The 16,771-nt window shown below is 42.8% G+C and overlaps 1 protein-coding gene across 1 annotated transcript in view; it reads left to right on the top strand.

Moving 5' to 3' along the window:
* The window catches only part of ADCK1 (aarF domain containing kinase 1), a 70,425-nt gene that overhangs the window by 40,538 nt on the left and 13,116 nt on the right, over positions 1–16,771 (top strand). The window contains exons 5-7 of the mRNA XM_005417449.3: positions 7,609–7,767; positions 11,516–11,674; positions 14,895–15,011. Of these exons, the coding sequence (XP_005417506.1) occupies positions 7,609–7,767; positions 11,516–11,674; positions 14,895–15,011 (435 nt within the window). The remainder of the gene's footprint in view (positions 1–7,608; positions 7,768–11,515; positions 11,675–14,894; positions 15,012–16,771) is intronic.

The following is a 16,771-nucleotide window of genomic DNA, read 5'->3' as shown; positions in this document are numbered from 1 at the left end:
GCACTGCTGCTTGGGAGCTGAAGAGCTGCAAAGAACACAGAAAGCCTTGAAAATCTTAATATAAAGGGGCCACTACTGCTCTACCTCAGCCATGGAATAAGAATCCCTTTGGGCAGATGGGATGCAGCAGAGTTGTCTTCTGCTGTGCTTCCACTGTGCACTGGTGTAAAAAATGAGACCCTCCTTTGTTAGCAGGGGGAGGAAAGAGAAAGAATGCTTTTGGTTAAAATACAAAAGATGGCTGGGAGTGGCATCATTGTGTGCTCTTGAAGGACTGTGATTCCAGTCTGAACAACTGACCAGTGTGGCTTCATCCTCACAGACAGGAGAGATGCAGAGCAAGTAGCATTTCCCCAAAAAGAGAGAAAAGAGTGGATTTAATGAGCATTGCTCAACTGGGAGAAAGATAAAAGAGCAAATCAAATGGGGCATTTGTATGTGCAAGGCAGGAGCAGGGAAGCATCTGCCCCATAGCCTGAACTGTTGGAGTGAATAAGTAGCTCACCAGTCACTATTTTTTTTTCCAGCATGATGGAATGGAAAGCAAACAGGATTATATAGGTGTATATGCACACCTTGGCTTTATTTTGCTTTGGTCTGTGCATTTTGCATAGGCTATAAGATACTTATGTCATACAAAAGAGAGTGCACAGTGACAGTGTTTACTGTGCACATTGAGAGACTGCAGTTTTACATCTTTGCTTTTCCCACAAGCATAGTTGTTGGTGGACTCTTGCTTGACCATTAGGATAAGGAGGCACTGGCTGCTGTTGGAGGCCAGTCACAACCAGGCTGGGCTGCAGAAATGGTTTAGGGTCACAGGTCATTGTGCTAATTAACTGCATCTGGGGACAGAAAATAAGCATTTTCTCAATGTCCATGCCAATGTTAGAGGGACTGTTAATCTCTTTGTTATCACTTGGGGATTCTGAGGAAGTAGTTGATTCAGTCATGCAAGGTTCTTCCACCTTCCATCTTCTCCACAGGGAAGTGACTGGATTGGCAGCTTAAAATTATGATGTAGCTTCCAACAGCAAAACCTTTTCCCTTAGTAATGGACATTTTTGAGAAATAGAATTTCTTGGAATGTAATTCTGTGTATGAGATTATAAACATGAGGGAAAGCTACTTGGATGTACTTTGACCAGGAATAATGTTCACACACACACATATGGATGAATTAGAAACTTATTTGGAGACATCTCAGCTTTGTTGTTTACTTTCTCTGGTTTCATCTATATGTTTGTGCTACCAAAGATGTTGTGCTAGTCCTGTAGATGATGTCTGGACTCTGCTTTCTTACAGTTTAGCTTGATATCTGCCTTACATCAGAAGTATATTGTGCAGTTTCTCTGCTTTCAGGGTGCTTTGTGAAACCAGCACCTGGACAAAGAACAGCTGAACGAAACTAAACACGGGAGAGGCTGTGGTGAAATGCTATTGGAAAACCTGTAGAACTCCCAACTGTGGAAAGCATCTCTGGGTGCTGAGCTAATCTGTTAATTTTAGCATCCTGTGTCTCTGGAAGGTAGTAGGACATCCAGTAGCTTAATTGGTGAAAAACATTTATCTCCTTGTGCCAGTCAGGATGATGTTCCTGAGCCAGTTATGTTCCAGTCTGGCCATCACAATCCTTGCTTTTGTTAGGCTGAATCTTGTTTATTTGTGGGAGCCATGGATAAGTGGCTCACCTTTTAGAGAGATGGAGATGAAGTCCACCTCACACACAGGGTCTCAGAAGACATATCTGCTCTGTCTGCTCATTGTTCTTACTGCCTGTTGTAGCTGTCACCACTGAGATCCAGGTTTCGATCTGGGATGAGTGATAGTCTCAGACAGTTCTGCCTTGTCTTAAGGATCTGACTCAGGAAAATAAATGAAACTACCATGAGTGTGTCTGAGCACAGACTATTATGCAGGAGTCATCAGGGATAGAATAAAAGGTGCTTTTCCTCAAGGTATAGCTCTGTAATAATTAAAGGTACTATACAAGTTGACTGATACTATTGCTGCACAGTTCAATGTATGGATGTGATGAGTACAAGAGTGGCTTTGTGTAGGCTTTTCCACTGCTTGTCTAGTCAAAAGAGACTACAGAAAAAGGATCATAGGTGAGCAGATCACGAAGTAGCCAGGATCGTAGGTATCAGACAGTGAATGAGTGAGCAAATGTTGGTCTCTGGCTGAGGGGGATCAAGGACTCTTCCTTTAGCAGAGCTCATGTTCTGTAACACTAATGCCTTTGTAACTGAGAAATGCTGTTGGTAGGATCCCAGAGAAGATTCTCAGGGTTTTAGCAGGTAGTGGGCTGCAGAGGTCCAAAGTGGTACAACGTAGAAATAACAGGAAAAAATGAACTTCACACCCCACCTGAGTCACAGCCCTTTTTCTGGAAAAAATGCTGATGGTTGATGGACTGCCCTGATTTTGTACTATTGTTGTGAAATGTTAGCAGTGATTAACAGAGTTAGCAGTGATTGGCATGCCAGGAACAAATGTATACCATTGGCATGTGAAGTGACATGTTTGTGGCTGTGTGTAATAATTGTTGTATATGTATTATACAGATAGGTTTTCAAAAGCAAAGCTAAAAATGCGGTCCTTATAAATTAGACAAGGGCAGATTTCTAGCTGTGTTGACAGCCCTGATTCTGCTCATTGAAGCATGAGTGCTGTTGCATGGTGTGGCCCAGTGTCTCATGGGATATCAAGGAGAAACAATGTTAGACCTCAGCTCTTCCAAATTCTAGGCAGGCACCTTGTTGCATCTCTCCCCCTGAAAAGAACCGCCTCACTTTTCCATCCTGTGCACTGAAAGATGCAGGGATTTTCTGTAATAAGCCATAGGTAATTGTTTCAGTGCATGAGAACACACACATACCTTTACCTGCGTTCATTTGGATGCAGCATATACCTCTCTATATATGTGCACATATGTGTAAATGTAATATAAACACCAGCGAATCCATTGAGAACAAAACCACTGTTCTATTTACATCTACAATATTATTAAAAATTCTGAATTAATAAATACATGTTCTTGACAGATGAATTTGGGAACCATCAATTAAGCTTGGCATTTATTAGGTGGGGAGAAGTCCAATCAGATTTCACTGACTCAACAAAGCCGCCTATAAATTGTGGGCTTTTTGTTCTGATGTTTGATGAATTATTCTTCATAATCCACTGTCTACTATGATAAATCTAATCTTTCAGTTTTTGCTGTTTTAATAATTCTCAGAGCAACACTGTGACATTTTGTTTTTGTAGGGGGAATAGAAGGGCTGGGGGGATAGAAAAAAACCCTCGCTGTCTGGGAAGTATATTGCTCTACAACAAAGTAACGTTTTTCTCACAGTTAGAGCTCTGGTCTTGCAGACTTGCAGGGATCAGTGAGTCCTTGGCAACATGAGCCATTATGTGTATCTTGTTAAAAAGATGACCAGCCTAGGATGAGGTTCGCGTTCCTTAAACCAGGAGGAGCATTGAATTTGAGAGCAATAGCATGCTAGTGTTGATAAAGTGAATTCCAAAAGTCCTGATGCCTTCTGCTGTTAGTGTTCCTGCATCTCACTGCTTCCTAAATTTGTCTTGAACAAACTGCTGACACATGGCCAACATTCATCACAGTGGCAGAGCAGAGCCGCTGCATCTCATGTAGAACGATGTTATATAATGCTGGGCTGGGGAAGGGCTCCATGACTTAGGCTCCTGCTCCAGAGCACCATGCTAGCAGCCTTTCTGGAGAGGGAAGAGAACATACCTCTCTGTGAAGTGGGCAAGTTGAAACCAGGCTGTAATACTCCATCATTTGCTGAAAAACATGGATATAAAAAGGTTGGGATTAAGAGGCAATATATTTCAAAAGAAATTAGTAGCAAGACATGCACATCTAAGTGTTATGGTTTAGAGATTAAGATATCAGGCTGGAACTTGGGATATCTGGGTTAAATCCCAGCTCTGTCAAAGACTTCTCATAACATGCTAGGCAGGTCATGTAAGGTAATACTTTCAGAAAGGACTCAGGATTTGGGAGCTTAAATCCAATTGATTTCCAGTATCTTCCTGAGTGTTTAAGGACAGGATTTGCAAAAAATACTGAGGCATCCTGGTGCCCAGCATTGTGGCATCAGGTGGTATGTGCTGCAGACCCTGGGAAGAGCAGCTGTGCTTTGGGAAAGCACTTCAGTATGTGAGGAAGCCTGTAGCTGACATCTGGGAATTCCTGGAAAGCCTGAGTTTGTGCAGGGCCCATGGTGGCTGTCCATCTCATACCATGGCACTCTGGGCTTAATGTGGTCTCTAGGTGCAACCTCAGCACAAATCCATACTCATAAGTGTCAAAGTAAATAGATTCTGTTAGAGCTTTTATATCAGTTCTTTGAGGTGTGAATACTAATACCAACAATCATGCATATTTTGCATATTTAAAATTAAATTAGCTTCATTCTTCAGAACAGTCAGGGCTGTGTTTCCAGTAAGTGAAGTACAGCACACATTCATTTGCTGGTGGAGCATGTGCTTGATGGGGACCTGGCTTGCAGAAGGAGCAAAGGAAATCACTGCGTGCAGGGACACCACTCACCTGTATGGCTGTAAACCTGCAGCTGGCTGTCCTGCTCCTTTGAAAGAGCAGCTCTAAAGTTCCTTTTAGACCTTTATTAAGCGTGGCGGGAAACTATGCTGTTTAATCTCCTGCCAGGATTACAGATGGTAACAGCAAGTTTGATGAGGCCATTTGAGACCAGCTGTAGCCTGGAAAAAACTTGAGAGTTCCTGAAGTCAGGTGTGCTCCAAGACTGTCCCAGACCTTTGCTTGCTAATCATCCATTCTGGAAATGATAATTTTTGTTAAGGGTGCTTGTGAGCAGTAAGAGCCTGCAGCCTCTTCCAAGAACTCCCTGCTTGCATGAAATGGGTGCAGCCACCTTCCCTTGGAAAGACCCCACTCCCTGGCAGGCAGTTGGGAACCAGGCTCACCTCTTCTCTGCTTCCATGTCGCACTGCCTCTTGCTCGCTTTTGTGTGTCTGGGACACAGCCTGCAGCAGAGGCATTAGCTACCTCCAGCGAGCTGAGAAAAGACAATTCCATAATGAACGAGGGTCATTTGCTAAGTGGGGGGTCCTGGAGCCCAGCCATGATTGTGCTTCTGTTTTATCTCAGCCTCACACCTGCTCATGTAATGGCTCGGCTGTGATCTGCTCCCTCCCCCTCTGCATGCTCTGCCCTTCTGCTCCTGGGGTATCCATCAATTCTCTGGCCCTATTGCAGTCCCTTGCCTTGCTGTCTTTGTCTGCAGCCTGTGAACGTGCACAAAATTGCCCTGGAATTGTGGGAGGGCCACTGAGCTGGCTCTATCAGACATGACTGCTAACCTGACTTCTATGTCCTAAGCAGCGAGTTTTTAAATGAAACTCTTCTATCCAAAATAACTCCTAGACACAGCTTTCTTCAACTATGTTTCTTTAGAAAACTTAGTCACACGATAATGAGGTGTATATTTTTCCTGCCAGAGGGAGCATGTGCAGCTTTTTTTTTTCCCCCTGCATGCATTCAGTTCTCGTGAAAATGGCTAGATTGACAGTGTAGGCAATTAAGAGGTTTTGAAATCCAGAGCAGATGGAATTTTATCCAATTTATATATGATCTTACTAAAAATGTACCTTACTGGATTCAAGCCAGTGAACTCCCAATTCTGTGTTTTAACCTTTGGGGGATGTTACCCAGCTTCATGACAGTTAGAGTAGTAACCAATTTGTAAAGGATACATCCCTCTGATACAAGGATGTAGGGTAGTGAGAGAGTTGAAGAAAATCCCAGCTCGACCTCATGTGGCAGGCTCTCTCTTTGCATTTTTCTTTCTTGTGGGATCTTACAGACCAGCAGGCTCTTGGCCACCTTAAATCTTTCCCCTTAATAGATCCTTTCTTCAGGGAATACATAAACTTCACATAAAGGTAAAAGTCCCTGTGTCTTGAACACATTTTCTCTTGAGACACAAATGTCAATAGGTTTGAATTATGGACCTGCTGTAATTAAAAAACACATAACTAGTTGTTTTTAAATGCAGTTGTTTTACTTAATTGATTTTGCCGCCAGGACCAAAGAGAATTAATTAAATAAATAAAATGAACCTTCCTAGTGAATTACTGGAGGCAGCTGAGTCTGTGTTGGTACCTAATTACTGCAAATGCACCGGTTTGTTGCTAGCAGTAGTTTTCTGTGGAAGGGGCTGGGAGAGAAGGGCTGGGGTGGTGTGGGAGGGGGCTCATTCCTTGGCAGCTGCAGGAGGGAACAGGCTGCTCCTTGTAGTATTTTTCTTCCTTTTCAGCAAAAAGAGTATTCATTTAAGGCTTTGCATGAAGACTTTGCTTAGAAGGTCTTTATTCATATTTAATTGCTAGGTTGCTGCAGCTCCCATCTTTAATTACCTTTTAAAAAGCAGGTTATAAAAATGCACTGACATTCTTTCTTTTTTGTTACTGCATAAATTACAGGCTTCTCAACTGCTCACTTGAAATCAGTTGAGCCTGCTAGAAGGGTAGGACAGGGTCCCTTTGCTGACTTCTGGAAACCTCAGAGCTTATGTTCACCTTGCCCTACAGAGCAGGACAACAATCCTCAACTAGAATTACATGAACTATGCCTGAAGCCACATATCTGTGTTGGCCCTTGCTGTGAGCTGACTGACTGTGTGGAGGGGTCTGGCTCATCAGCTAGGCTGAAATTGCACTACCATGGTTGTGGTGTTCGCAGAGCCTGTGCTGCATGGTGCTGCCAAGAGGCAGGGTGCTATGTTATGCAGGGGAGGTGGGCTTTTGCCCTCACCCTTCTCTATCTTGGATTTTGCTTCCGGGACCTGCTCCTGGTAAATCTACTTCATCTGTTACTTTCCTTATAGTCCAGTCCTGAATTTCTCAGCCAGAGCTTCTAATAATTTCCTCTCCTGCTTGCCAAGTGCTTTGCTGTCCCTGATTGGTGCTTTTTCTGAGCTGAGAGCACTGGTTACTTTTATGGAAGGTATGGCAAAGTCCATCACATTAAACATGTTTTCAGGCCATGTTGTCATGGTTGAAACAGCAATTTTTGTCCTCCTGCCCTGAATGCAGCCCTTAACCACTGCTCCCCAGTCATGTGCTGGCTTTCACCAAGTAAACTTGCTGCTGCTGTAATGCACAGGAATACACACTGACAGGTTTCAGAAGTGATGGTGGGTGGTATTAAATATCTGCAAAAGAAATACATGCAAAGGAACATCTGTTGGCTTCTGCACCCAGGATGCTGACCATAATCCCTTCAAGCCATTTTCAGGACAGCCTGAAGAAGTCTCTCACACACTGCCTGGCCCCTACAAGTCCAAGATGAAATGTGCTGCTGGGACTCTGTCACAGGTTTCTGTGAGCAGAGTATCTCCAGGGCATTTGTGTGTTTGGCAGGCTTCGCTCAGAGGCCAAACAGTGACTAGGCTAAGAGGGGGGGACAGAAGAACTATGAAAGGGCTGAGTCTGCCCAGCTTTGGCACATGAACTCTCTGACCTGTGGGCAGGGCTTTCCTGAGCATGGCTTCTGTTACCTGAAGCTGATGCCTCTTTCTCTTCTCTTGGCAGATAAAAGAGCTCTTTATAAGTTTTGAGGACACTCCCTTGGGAGCAGCATCACTAGCCCAGGTACACAAAGCAGTGCTGCAGGACGGGAGAACGGTGGCAGTGAAAATCCAGCACCCCAAGGTCCAAGCTCAGAGCTCCAAGGATATTTTGCTCATGGAGGTAAAATTACATGTTGATTTCGAACTTACAGAATAATTGCTGTTGAAGTGTATGGGGACCACATTCATCAATGGTGTAAGCAGGTATAACAATACCAACCTGTGGCTTTGAAACCTCCACAGAGATCAATGCTGTCTTGCAGGATTAATACAGAAAATGAGTGAGGATTGCAGTGCTGGTGATTGTATGGACGGAGAGACTGAACAGCAGGGTGAGAGGGAAGGAGGGCAGAAGGAGAAGACAGGTAAAGATTAATGACATTATAGTAAGTCCATATAAGACTTAAGAAGTAGAGAGTGAGTCCTGAAGTCTCTTTTCAGCCAGTGTGCTCATTAACTAGTCTCAGAGACCATTAACTGATCTCTTGTAGTCAGACCTGTGTGGTCAAGGAAAATCATTGTTCATGATTAGCATGTTTTTCAATTAAATTCTAGTGTGGATTCAACAGTAGATGAGGTTGCTATGATTCAGTTTTGTTTCTTCATCAGCTCCATAATGCTGAACTGATTAATGGTAGAAACAAAAACACTGAAATACAGAGAGGATCACCTAACAGGGGGAAATACACAAATGAGGGATTCAGCTAGGAAAAAAGTTTCAATGCCTAGCTCCTGTTCCTCTCCTGAATGGTAGGTACCACTCTTATTTCCTAGTGCAGTGCTGTAGCTTTTCCCAAACTTCTAAGTCTAACTATAGAAAGGAGGAAATGGAAATAAACTGCAGCCCTGTACTGCATTGCAACAGACAAAGATGCCAGCGATATAGTATAGAACACCAAATGGACAGGGCTGTGGTGGAGGAGATGGGAAGGATTAGGTTTGTAAGTGCTAACACTAAAGCTTTTTGCTCTCCTAATAAAGCATATATATATATATATATATATCTATATCTATATATCTGTATATACAGTAAGTGCGCAGTAATTGGCAGACAGGCAGGTCCATGGTACTAAAGAGGGGAAGCTTAAGCTGAGGAGTTCTGATGAATGTTTGGAGGGTATTGCTGATGCAGTAACACAGTTCTCCATCACAGAAGATCAGAAATCAAAAATTCTGCCAGCAACCTCTCAGAGCACTGTGTAACTAAAGCTTCTTTAGGCAGTTAAAATACCCTGCTTTGAGCAATCCTGGCTAGTCTGCATAGAAGCACAGCTGGTTCCAGCTGGGGCACATAAGTTTGCAACTGAGTATTTAATTTGAACTCACAGTGAAAGAAACTTCTGGGTTCCAAAGAGATCTCCAAATAAGATAGGATCAGTCTGTTTCAATGCTGGTTCGAGAACACAGAACTGTTTGAACTGGCTTTGGGTCCAGCTGAAGATTTGAATTTGATTCAGATCTTCTCCAGGACTCACTGCAGTGGTCTGCCCAATGAATTTGCTCCTGTGAGTCATCATGTGCACAGCACTTCTCAGGGGTCTTATGACATCCTTGTCTCTCTCCCAAAACAAGGTGGCAGACAAAGAGCAGTCAAGGATTAAGGATGAGCAGGTAATGAAAGAATATGGGATCAGGGTAATAAGAGGATTCTGTGTGAATGACCCAAAACCTGTGTTTACTTTGGGACATTTGCCCTTCTAATAGTGGATATCATAGGAACGTACCTCCTCACACCATGTTGCTGTGATTGCTGATTATACTGGTAAGAGACATTTAAACAAATTATTTTAGAATGATTCCTGTCTTTTCTGGCTTTAAACTATTCCTTCTGGGAAACTTGGAAATAAACCAATGTATTTTCTTTTGGTAGTTTAGTACTGTCCTTGTACAGACAGTCTGGTTTACCATTCACATGTTGTATATACACAGGTATGAAAAGGTAGCTTAGAATGTGATGCATGCAGTTTTGTTTTAAAAGGTCTCTCTTGTGGAATTTTGGCTTACATGCATCACTGTATCCTTGTGTGGGGCTGTTTTTGTGTAGACTGATAGAAAGCCAGATCACATGGGCTAATGTTCTGGTCCTTTAAGAATCAGACAGACATTGCAGCTAGGTAAAGAGGTTGATTTAAATATTGAAGGAGATGGTCTCATCTAGAGACTGATGGGAAAGAATCTGAACAAGAAAAGGTAGCTAGAAAATTCCTAAATTCACTTGAGGTTTCATAGCATCAATGCTGACTCTTTAAAAATCAGTACAGCATCTGATAAACCCAGAGAGAGATACCTCACTGCTCTCTCTATGTCAATAATTATTTCAAGACAATATGTTGACAGGTGTCAGAAAAGGGGTGGGCAAAATACTTGTTAGGATGTCCCTGCTGATGGTCAAGTTGGCAAATTGATTGAAAAGAGCATTTGAAGAAAGTGAAAAAAAAGCATGAATTTTCTCACATCAAGCACCAATGGAATAATCTTGGAGACCCTATGAAGTTTATGTTCATGTTCATGAAGATCGCTGGTTACATTTCATTTGGGTGACATAAATTTGAAAGGATTTATGCCTCTAGATATAACAGTAAAAAAATACAATTCAATACTGTCTGGAACCTGGTGATTACATTTTTAAAGGAACATGGAGTTTGCAACTGACATTTAGATAAGAGAAGTTGAGACGAGGTAGAGAACAAATGTTGTCACACAACTGAACAGGAGCAGTGATGGTTGGTAAATTTATTTTTGTCATACATTTCAATGTTAGCAGCTTCCTGTGTATACTTGAAATGTTCCTTCTGCAGTGCAGGAGTTCCCACCCCAGTGGTGGAGATTGAGAAGGGGCAACTGTGCAATAACAGACACTTAAAAGCCTGTTTCTGTTTCCAGATGAATGTGCAGAACAGGTAAAATAAAGACAGCAAAGTGCATTCTATTGTTATGGGTTTTTTAACTTGTTTTATGACTCAGTTAAAAACAGTAAAAAAAATTTTCCTTAAGATGTGGTCCATATTGTCAGCTTGTGTAAATTTGCAGCACTGGTGGAGAAACTGTCCCTTTGTATGAACAGAAAGCATACTTGGCTGCTGTGCAGCTTTGATTATGCCGTCCAGTTGTGTAATGTTGATTCGCTCACCCCTTAAATGTTGCTTCAGTCAAATGTTTCAAGGAACTTTTTGGTTGGGATTTTCAAGGTGCTGTGTCTCTGAATATCTAATCTCTTTAAGAAGAGCATTCCATGTGGTTAATATATGATACTTGAGAAATACCTCCTTAGCCTTGTGAGAATGGCTTTGGCTGATGCTGAAGAGCAACTTGCCCTCTGAGCTCCACCAGAAGTGTTATTTAAGGATCTGTAGCCTACTTACTGTATCGAAACTCCACTGTGTTCTTTGAACTGCCCAGAGGATTTTCTGTTCTCAGCAGTGGAAGAAGTAACATGGAGGTGACAAGTACTGCTTTTGATACTCCTCATCTACATTATCTGAGAGCTGTTCAAATGAAGTCAAAGAATGACTTGTAGAATTATAGGACCCAGAAGATTTCAACAAGGGCAACACCCTTGATGAGATCTGGCCACGTGGTCTCTTCTCCAGAGCTTTGTTCTCTTACTTATAGGCAGCATTCAGCTGCCCTCCCTTTGATGTGTGGGCTATCATTTAACTCCTAGATGTGCCTTTCTCTGTGGAAGAGTAGGCCAGAATTTGTGTTACATGACCAAGGCATGACACTGTGTTGTGATACTGCAGGAATCCTAAAAGCACTTGCTTTTTTATTTATAAGTTACATGGAATGATCCTATCAAAACAGCACTGTGTGTGGCTGTGTGGCTTTGGAGCCAGGATGCAACTGATTGTCTGTTTCCTTGTTCTCAGGTTCTCCTCTTGGTTGTGAAGCAGATTTTTCCAGATTTTGAGTTCATGTGGCTGGTGGAAGAAGCTAAGAAGAATCTGCCCTTGGAGCTGGATTTCCTCCATGAAGGCAGAAATGCAGAAAAGGTTGCTCATATGCTCAAAAATTTTGACTTCCTGAAGGTGAGGAAACTCATATTTCTTTCTATGTATGTGCATTAATAGTCTCCCTTTCTTTGTCTTATGCCCCTTATTCACCAAGTGGAGGAAACGTAAGGAGGGAAAATGAAGGTCAGCCCCTCTGTGTTGTTCATCCTAGACTGCTCTGCTAATATGGACCCGTAAATGCTCTGAGACATGCTTTCTCCTTGTTCCTTTCCTACTGAATGTACTCTGTTGGGTCAGGAGTGGTGGCTTGGGACCAGCAGTCTCTGCAGCCTACTGCTCATTTTCCCAAGTTTTCTTCCTGAATTTCATTTAAATTTTCTTTTTGAACTTATTCAGAGACTGTGAATTTGCCGTTCTTTACTGAGCCATCTGGTGGTACCTTTCCTTGGGCTCTATCTCAGCTAAGGGCACGAAATGGACACGGAACAGAAAAGCTAGACTGAAACTGATGATGTCAAGCAGTATTGAGGACATTTTGTATCTCAGGAAAAAGCATATTCACATGAGTCCTTCCTACTGCAAAAAAGCACATTCTCGCCCTAGAATTGGACATTTATCCTTTATACACATCTAGGGCATTCATGTTACTTCATACAGAAACCAAATTGCACTGGTGTGTGGTCTTCCCCACTGATACTTTTAGCCCACCTCTTCTGCCACACACTTAGGTCACTGGTAAATATCTCAAGTGTAAATCCTGTGTAAATCCTGAGACAACCAGACATGTACACATCTCAGTCTTGGAAAGACATAAGGCCACATCATCAAAGTCACACATTCAGAAATCTTTTGCTGACATACAAGAGGCACAAGCCTCCAGTGTGTGCTTTCTGGAAACACACATAGTGCCATGGTTGCAGTCACTGATGTGCCAATGGCACATACAAAAAGGCAGCAAAAAATGCATCCTGTGGACCTTTGTGGATACACGCTTCTAAACGAGCTTGTCCCCTCCTGTTTATGCAGAAGTCCCAAGATATCAGTGACAGAGGTGTGAAATAAGGTGAGTTTTTGTTAGGCTTTACAGGCTGATCTATCCATTTTTCCTTGCTCCTTCCATGTAAGGGATGTAATTCCATGTTGCCTAACGCCAGCTTTGGAGTAGTCCTTCTGAAGCCCAGTGGCAGCAATGGCCTTCCCATAGACACAGACAGGTGAAAGCCACCACGTGGAAGGCCAGAGTGGTTTTGCTGGGTGGGTGCCTGTCAGAAGTGATGCACCTTGGAGAGTGTGTCCGGTGCAGCTGTAAGTAGTGTACTGTGAAGTAAATCCCCATGGAGACAGCCAGTCACCTCCTTGCTGGGGTAAGGAGCTATCCTGATATCAATATGTGTAACCATAACAAATGACTTGAGATGGCTGAATAATGGATCCTCCCATCTGATCTGCCAATTCAGAGACGTGTTCATCACCTAAAAGCAGTAGAAGAATTGGGCTTCTGTATCATAAATTTTCCTAAACATGCCAGAAAGCTGAGAAGTAGATTTTGTGCTATGAACCTGTGTGAGCTTTTAAAGCCAGAGATAAATTATTTCCACACACAAGCATTAGAGCCAAACATCTGTGAGTAATTAAAGAAATCACTGAAGAATTTGGCTGTGATTGAGAGAGGCATCTCTGACAGTGTGAATAGCACTTTACAAGCCCACTGACTTGCCTGTGTAAATCCTGAGACAAGACTGAGTGTCATTGGAAGTGAGCTAAGGGATCAGAGAGCTACATGGGATGGGGAACTCTTAGTTTTGGAGTTAGCAGGCTTTCTCACCAACCTAACTGCAAAGAATGGGCATGCAGGTCAGCTGGGAAGGCTGTGAGTGTCTGAATCTCCCTTGCTCATAGTGGATCTACGGCATCAAAGTCTAAGCAAGGTTCATGTGCAATGTATAACCGGGGGTGTTGAATGATGGGACTGAGGGATGCTGAAATTGCTCAGCAAAGGAGCCTTTGATCTAAAGTGGCACACACATGGTAAAGTAGAAGTGGTCTCTCTAGGACAGGAACAGGAGGGAAGCAGCTAGTTTGTAAGGGACTGGGATATTGTCAATAGTTAAAAGCAACAAATGCTGCTTGTTCAGGAGCTATGATGAGCTACAAGTGGCCTGACTGGTTAATTTCTGGTTTTGGTCAGTTGATGGAAAACACCTCTTCCCTCTTCTTGTCCTGCCCTAAGGTGCTGATCTGGAGTCCATGGCTGAGTCAGGAGGGTGAGGAGAGGGGACTGCACAGCTGGCTTACTATTTGTATGATCCAAAATTATTATGTCTGTCATAGTAATGGGGGGCACAGTAATGAGAGTGGGTGGAGCTCCCTTATGTCTTTGCAAAGATGTACGTATGTGCCTTCGCCCATGTGCAAAAGCAGATTGGGGCAGATTGAGGGTTGGTCAGTAACATGAGGAATTTCAAAAGGGAATTCAGCAAAATGGCTCTTGACAATAGGGACTTCAGCGTGGGAGAAATTTGTCTGGTGAGGGAGGCTGGAAAATGGGGAGCCAGCCTGAGTGACACTTTTGTCACTGCCTCCCTGGGTGACGCCAGACCTCTTCTCTGGTACCTCACTCAGTTTGATTTACCTCAGCTTGAATGAAAACTGCTTTGACATTTTACACTCATTACTGTGTTGTTGACAATAAGATAATTAAGGGTCTCACAGGGTTTCTGTGACAAGTCCCTTATTTGTGACACTCGATTTTTCTCCCAGTTCAATTGCAGATGGCCTAAGTATGCAGGGTTTGTCATCTCAAAGGCATTCGTGTTCCAAGGGGCACTGCGGAGATACAATTTATGATGAAGGCTTATAATTTTTAAAGCTGCGTAAGTGGACGCTGTGCGTAGCAAACGAGATGCAGTTCCTGTCTAAAGGAGCTGAGTGGATGATTCAGAAACTTGCAATAGGTACTAGTTAAACAGCCCAGCTAGAGGAGCTGCAGAGCAGGTAAGAAAGGTATCTCAGACATCACTGGGAATGGGAGGTGGTCAGAATCCTGTAGAGTGTGGTCAGAAATGTTGCATGAGATCAGATCCTACTGTAGTTGAATTGGTGTATTATCCTTCTACACATTGCTGCTGTCCTGTGGAAGAGCCTGATGGATGAATTTACCTCCCTTATGCTCATCAAAAAAGCCAAGTCCTCACTTCAGCTGCTTCCATTTTTACTCCTTTTCTGGATTTGTGTGATATATTCTTCTTCCTTTCCCAGGCTGTTGCTTGACCTAACCCATCTGTTTCTGTTTCAGGTCCCCAGGATCTACTGGGAGCTCTCCACAAGCCGTGTCCTTCTCATGGAGTTTATGGAAGGGGGACAAGTGAATGACAGGGCCTATATGGAGAGGAATGGCATTAATGTCAATGAGGTAACTTCTCAGCCATCTTTGAATTGGGCATGCTGAGCAGTGCAAAACTGATTTTGACCTTGATGCAAAATGGAGGCTGACAGGATGGGATGGGACAGAAGAATAAATAGACACAGATGTGAAGGGAGCAATCAATCTGAGAGATCTTGGTTCTTGTGCTCTTTGGAAAAGTACATAATTCCTTTTGAGAAACACTTTCCTGTAGGCTGCAGAGCTAGGAAAATCTTCAAGGAGACATAGTGAAGGATGACCATGCTCTTACATTAAAGACACTCATGGTTTGTTCCAAGATGGAAGTTCCTGTTACCCTAAAGGAACAACTTTGGTTTCTGATTATATTTATCTCATGAACTTTGTTATTAAGAGAGATTTGAAAAATTCTGTCTGTAGCAAAACATGATCAGCTCCATTCATCTGGACAAGTCCAAAGAGAGAGAGTTGTTTCTTTGAGTGAGTTTATCCTATACTTCTGCTATAGGCAGAGGTGAAATCTAGCCCACACACTCAGAAGAGTGAATATTCCTCAAGTCTTGGGAGTCAGAAGGGCTTGTTTGATCTATTAACAGAAGGGCTCTTGAGCAATATGTACATTTAGATTTTGAGGTGGGCTTTCTCATAGATCTCAGACAGCAGGTCCATTTTGAGACTGAGGTAGTTAGCATAGTGTAGCTCCCTGGGATTTTCGTTGAATTTTCTCAGACTGCTAGAGATAGCACAGTTGTAGAGAAACAGCTAATTTCAGTTTTTCTAACTTGCAGAGGCTTTTGCTTGTGATAGAAGCAAAGTAGGGTGAAAATTTTTGCTAATTTTTTTATTTATCCATGCCTTTGGGAAGGTTGTTTTGTGATGACTTGGCACAATACATCCATGCAGCAGTGAAATCACATACTTTCCTGAGTCTGAACTAGTCTCTAAATAATAGCTAAGAAGCAATTTTTAAAAAGTTGTCAACAGACTTCTGCTACTGCAAAGTATAAGCCTCAGAGTTCCAGCCATCCATCAGGTGGAGGATGTTACTCAGCTCAGTGGTAGGACTGAATTTTCTTTCTTCCTTTTCTCTCCCCATCGCCTGAAATTAATGATTGCCAACAAAGCAAGGTAGAAAGGGGGGAATACTGAGCCAGTCAGAATAATGTGATGGGAAAAGAGATCTGTTATTATGGCCACAGTAAGATGAAGTAGGGGCAGTGCACACCCCAGACTTATCCTGTGGCAAGGTGCAGCAGATGGGGACAAGGTTGCCTAGGTTAATTATTGGCTGCTGCTGTTGTTGCCCTGTGTAAAGGACTGCGTGGCGTAGTGAGGAGATGGGCAAAAAGGCAGCAGACCCTTAAAGGAGCATGAGGAGGGGGTGGCAACCTAGGTTTCAAAACTGTGATCTGGCTTATAATATGACAGCAATCTTGGCTTTCAAGAGATGCATTAGGTCCCTATAAATCACCTGAATATATTTATTTTATCAGTCCCTCTATCATTTTACTCCATTTTGTTTTATGGTGTGGAGGAAGAGGAGTCTTCACTAAGCAGGATTTCTTTTTTGTGACAATGCAGCCTTGAAAAGCAAGCTGAGCCTCTCTCCTCTAAATGGAAAGGATCTCTGAGGTGAAAGCTCCCTTCAAACCAGGTTACTGACATTTACTTAATACCGTCTGTGGCAGGATTATCATTAAAGCTGCCCAAAAGCACATTAATCTCTCTGGATCCGTCCAAGTGCTGGATTGTAATGGCATTTAATCAGAGAAGGCTTTGATTTCTAAAGA

Source organism: Geospiza fortis, unplaced genomic scaffold (genome assembly GCF_000277835.1).
Source record: "Geospiza fortis unplaced genomic scaffold, GeoFor_1.0 scaffold54, whole genome shotgun sequence".
Classification (NCBI taxonomy): Eukaryota; Metazoa; Chordata; class Aves; order Passeriformes; family Thraupidae; genus Geospiza; species Geospiza fortis.
Note: the sequence above shows the minus strand (reverse complement) of the source record. Positions and strands in the feature narration are given on the sequence as shown.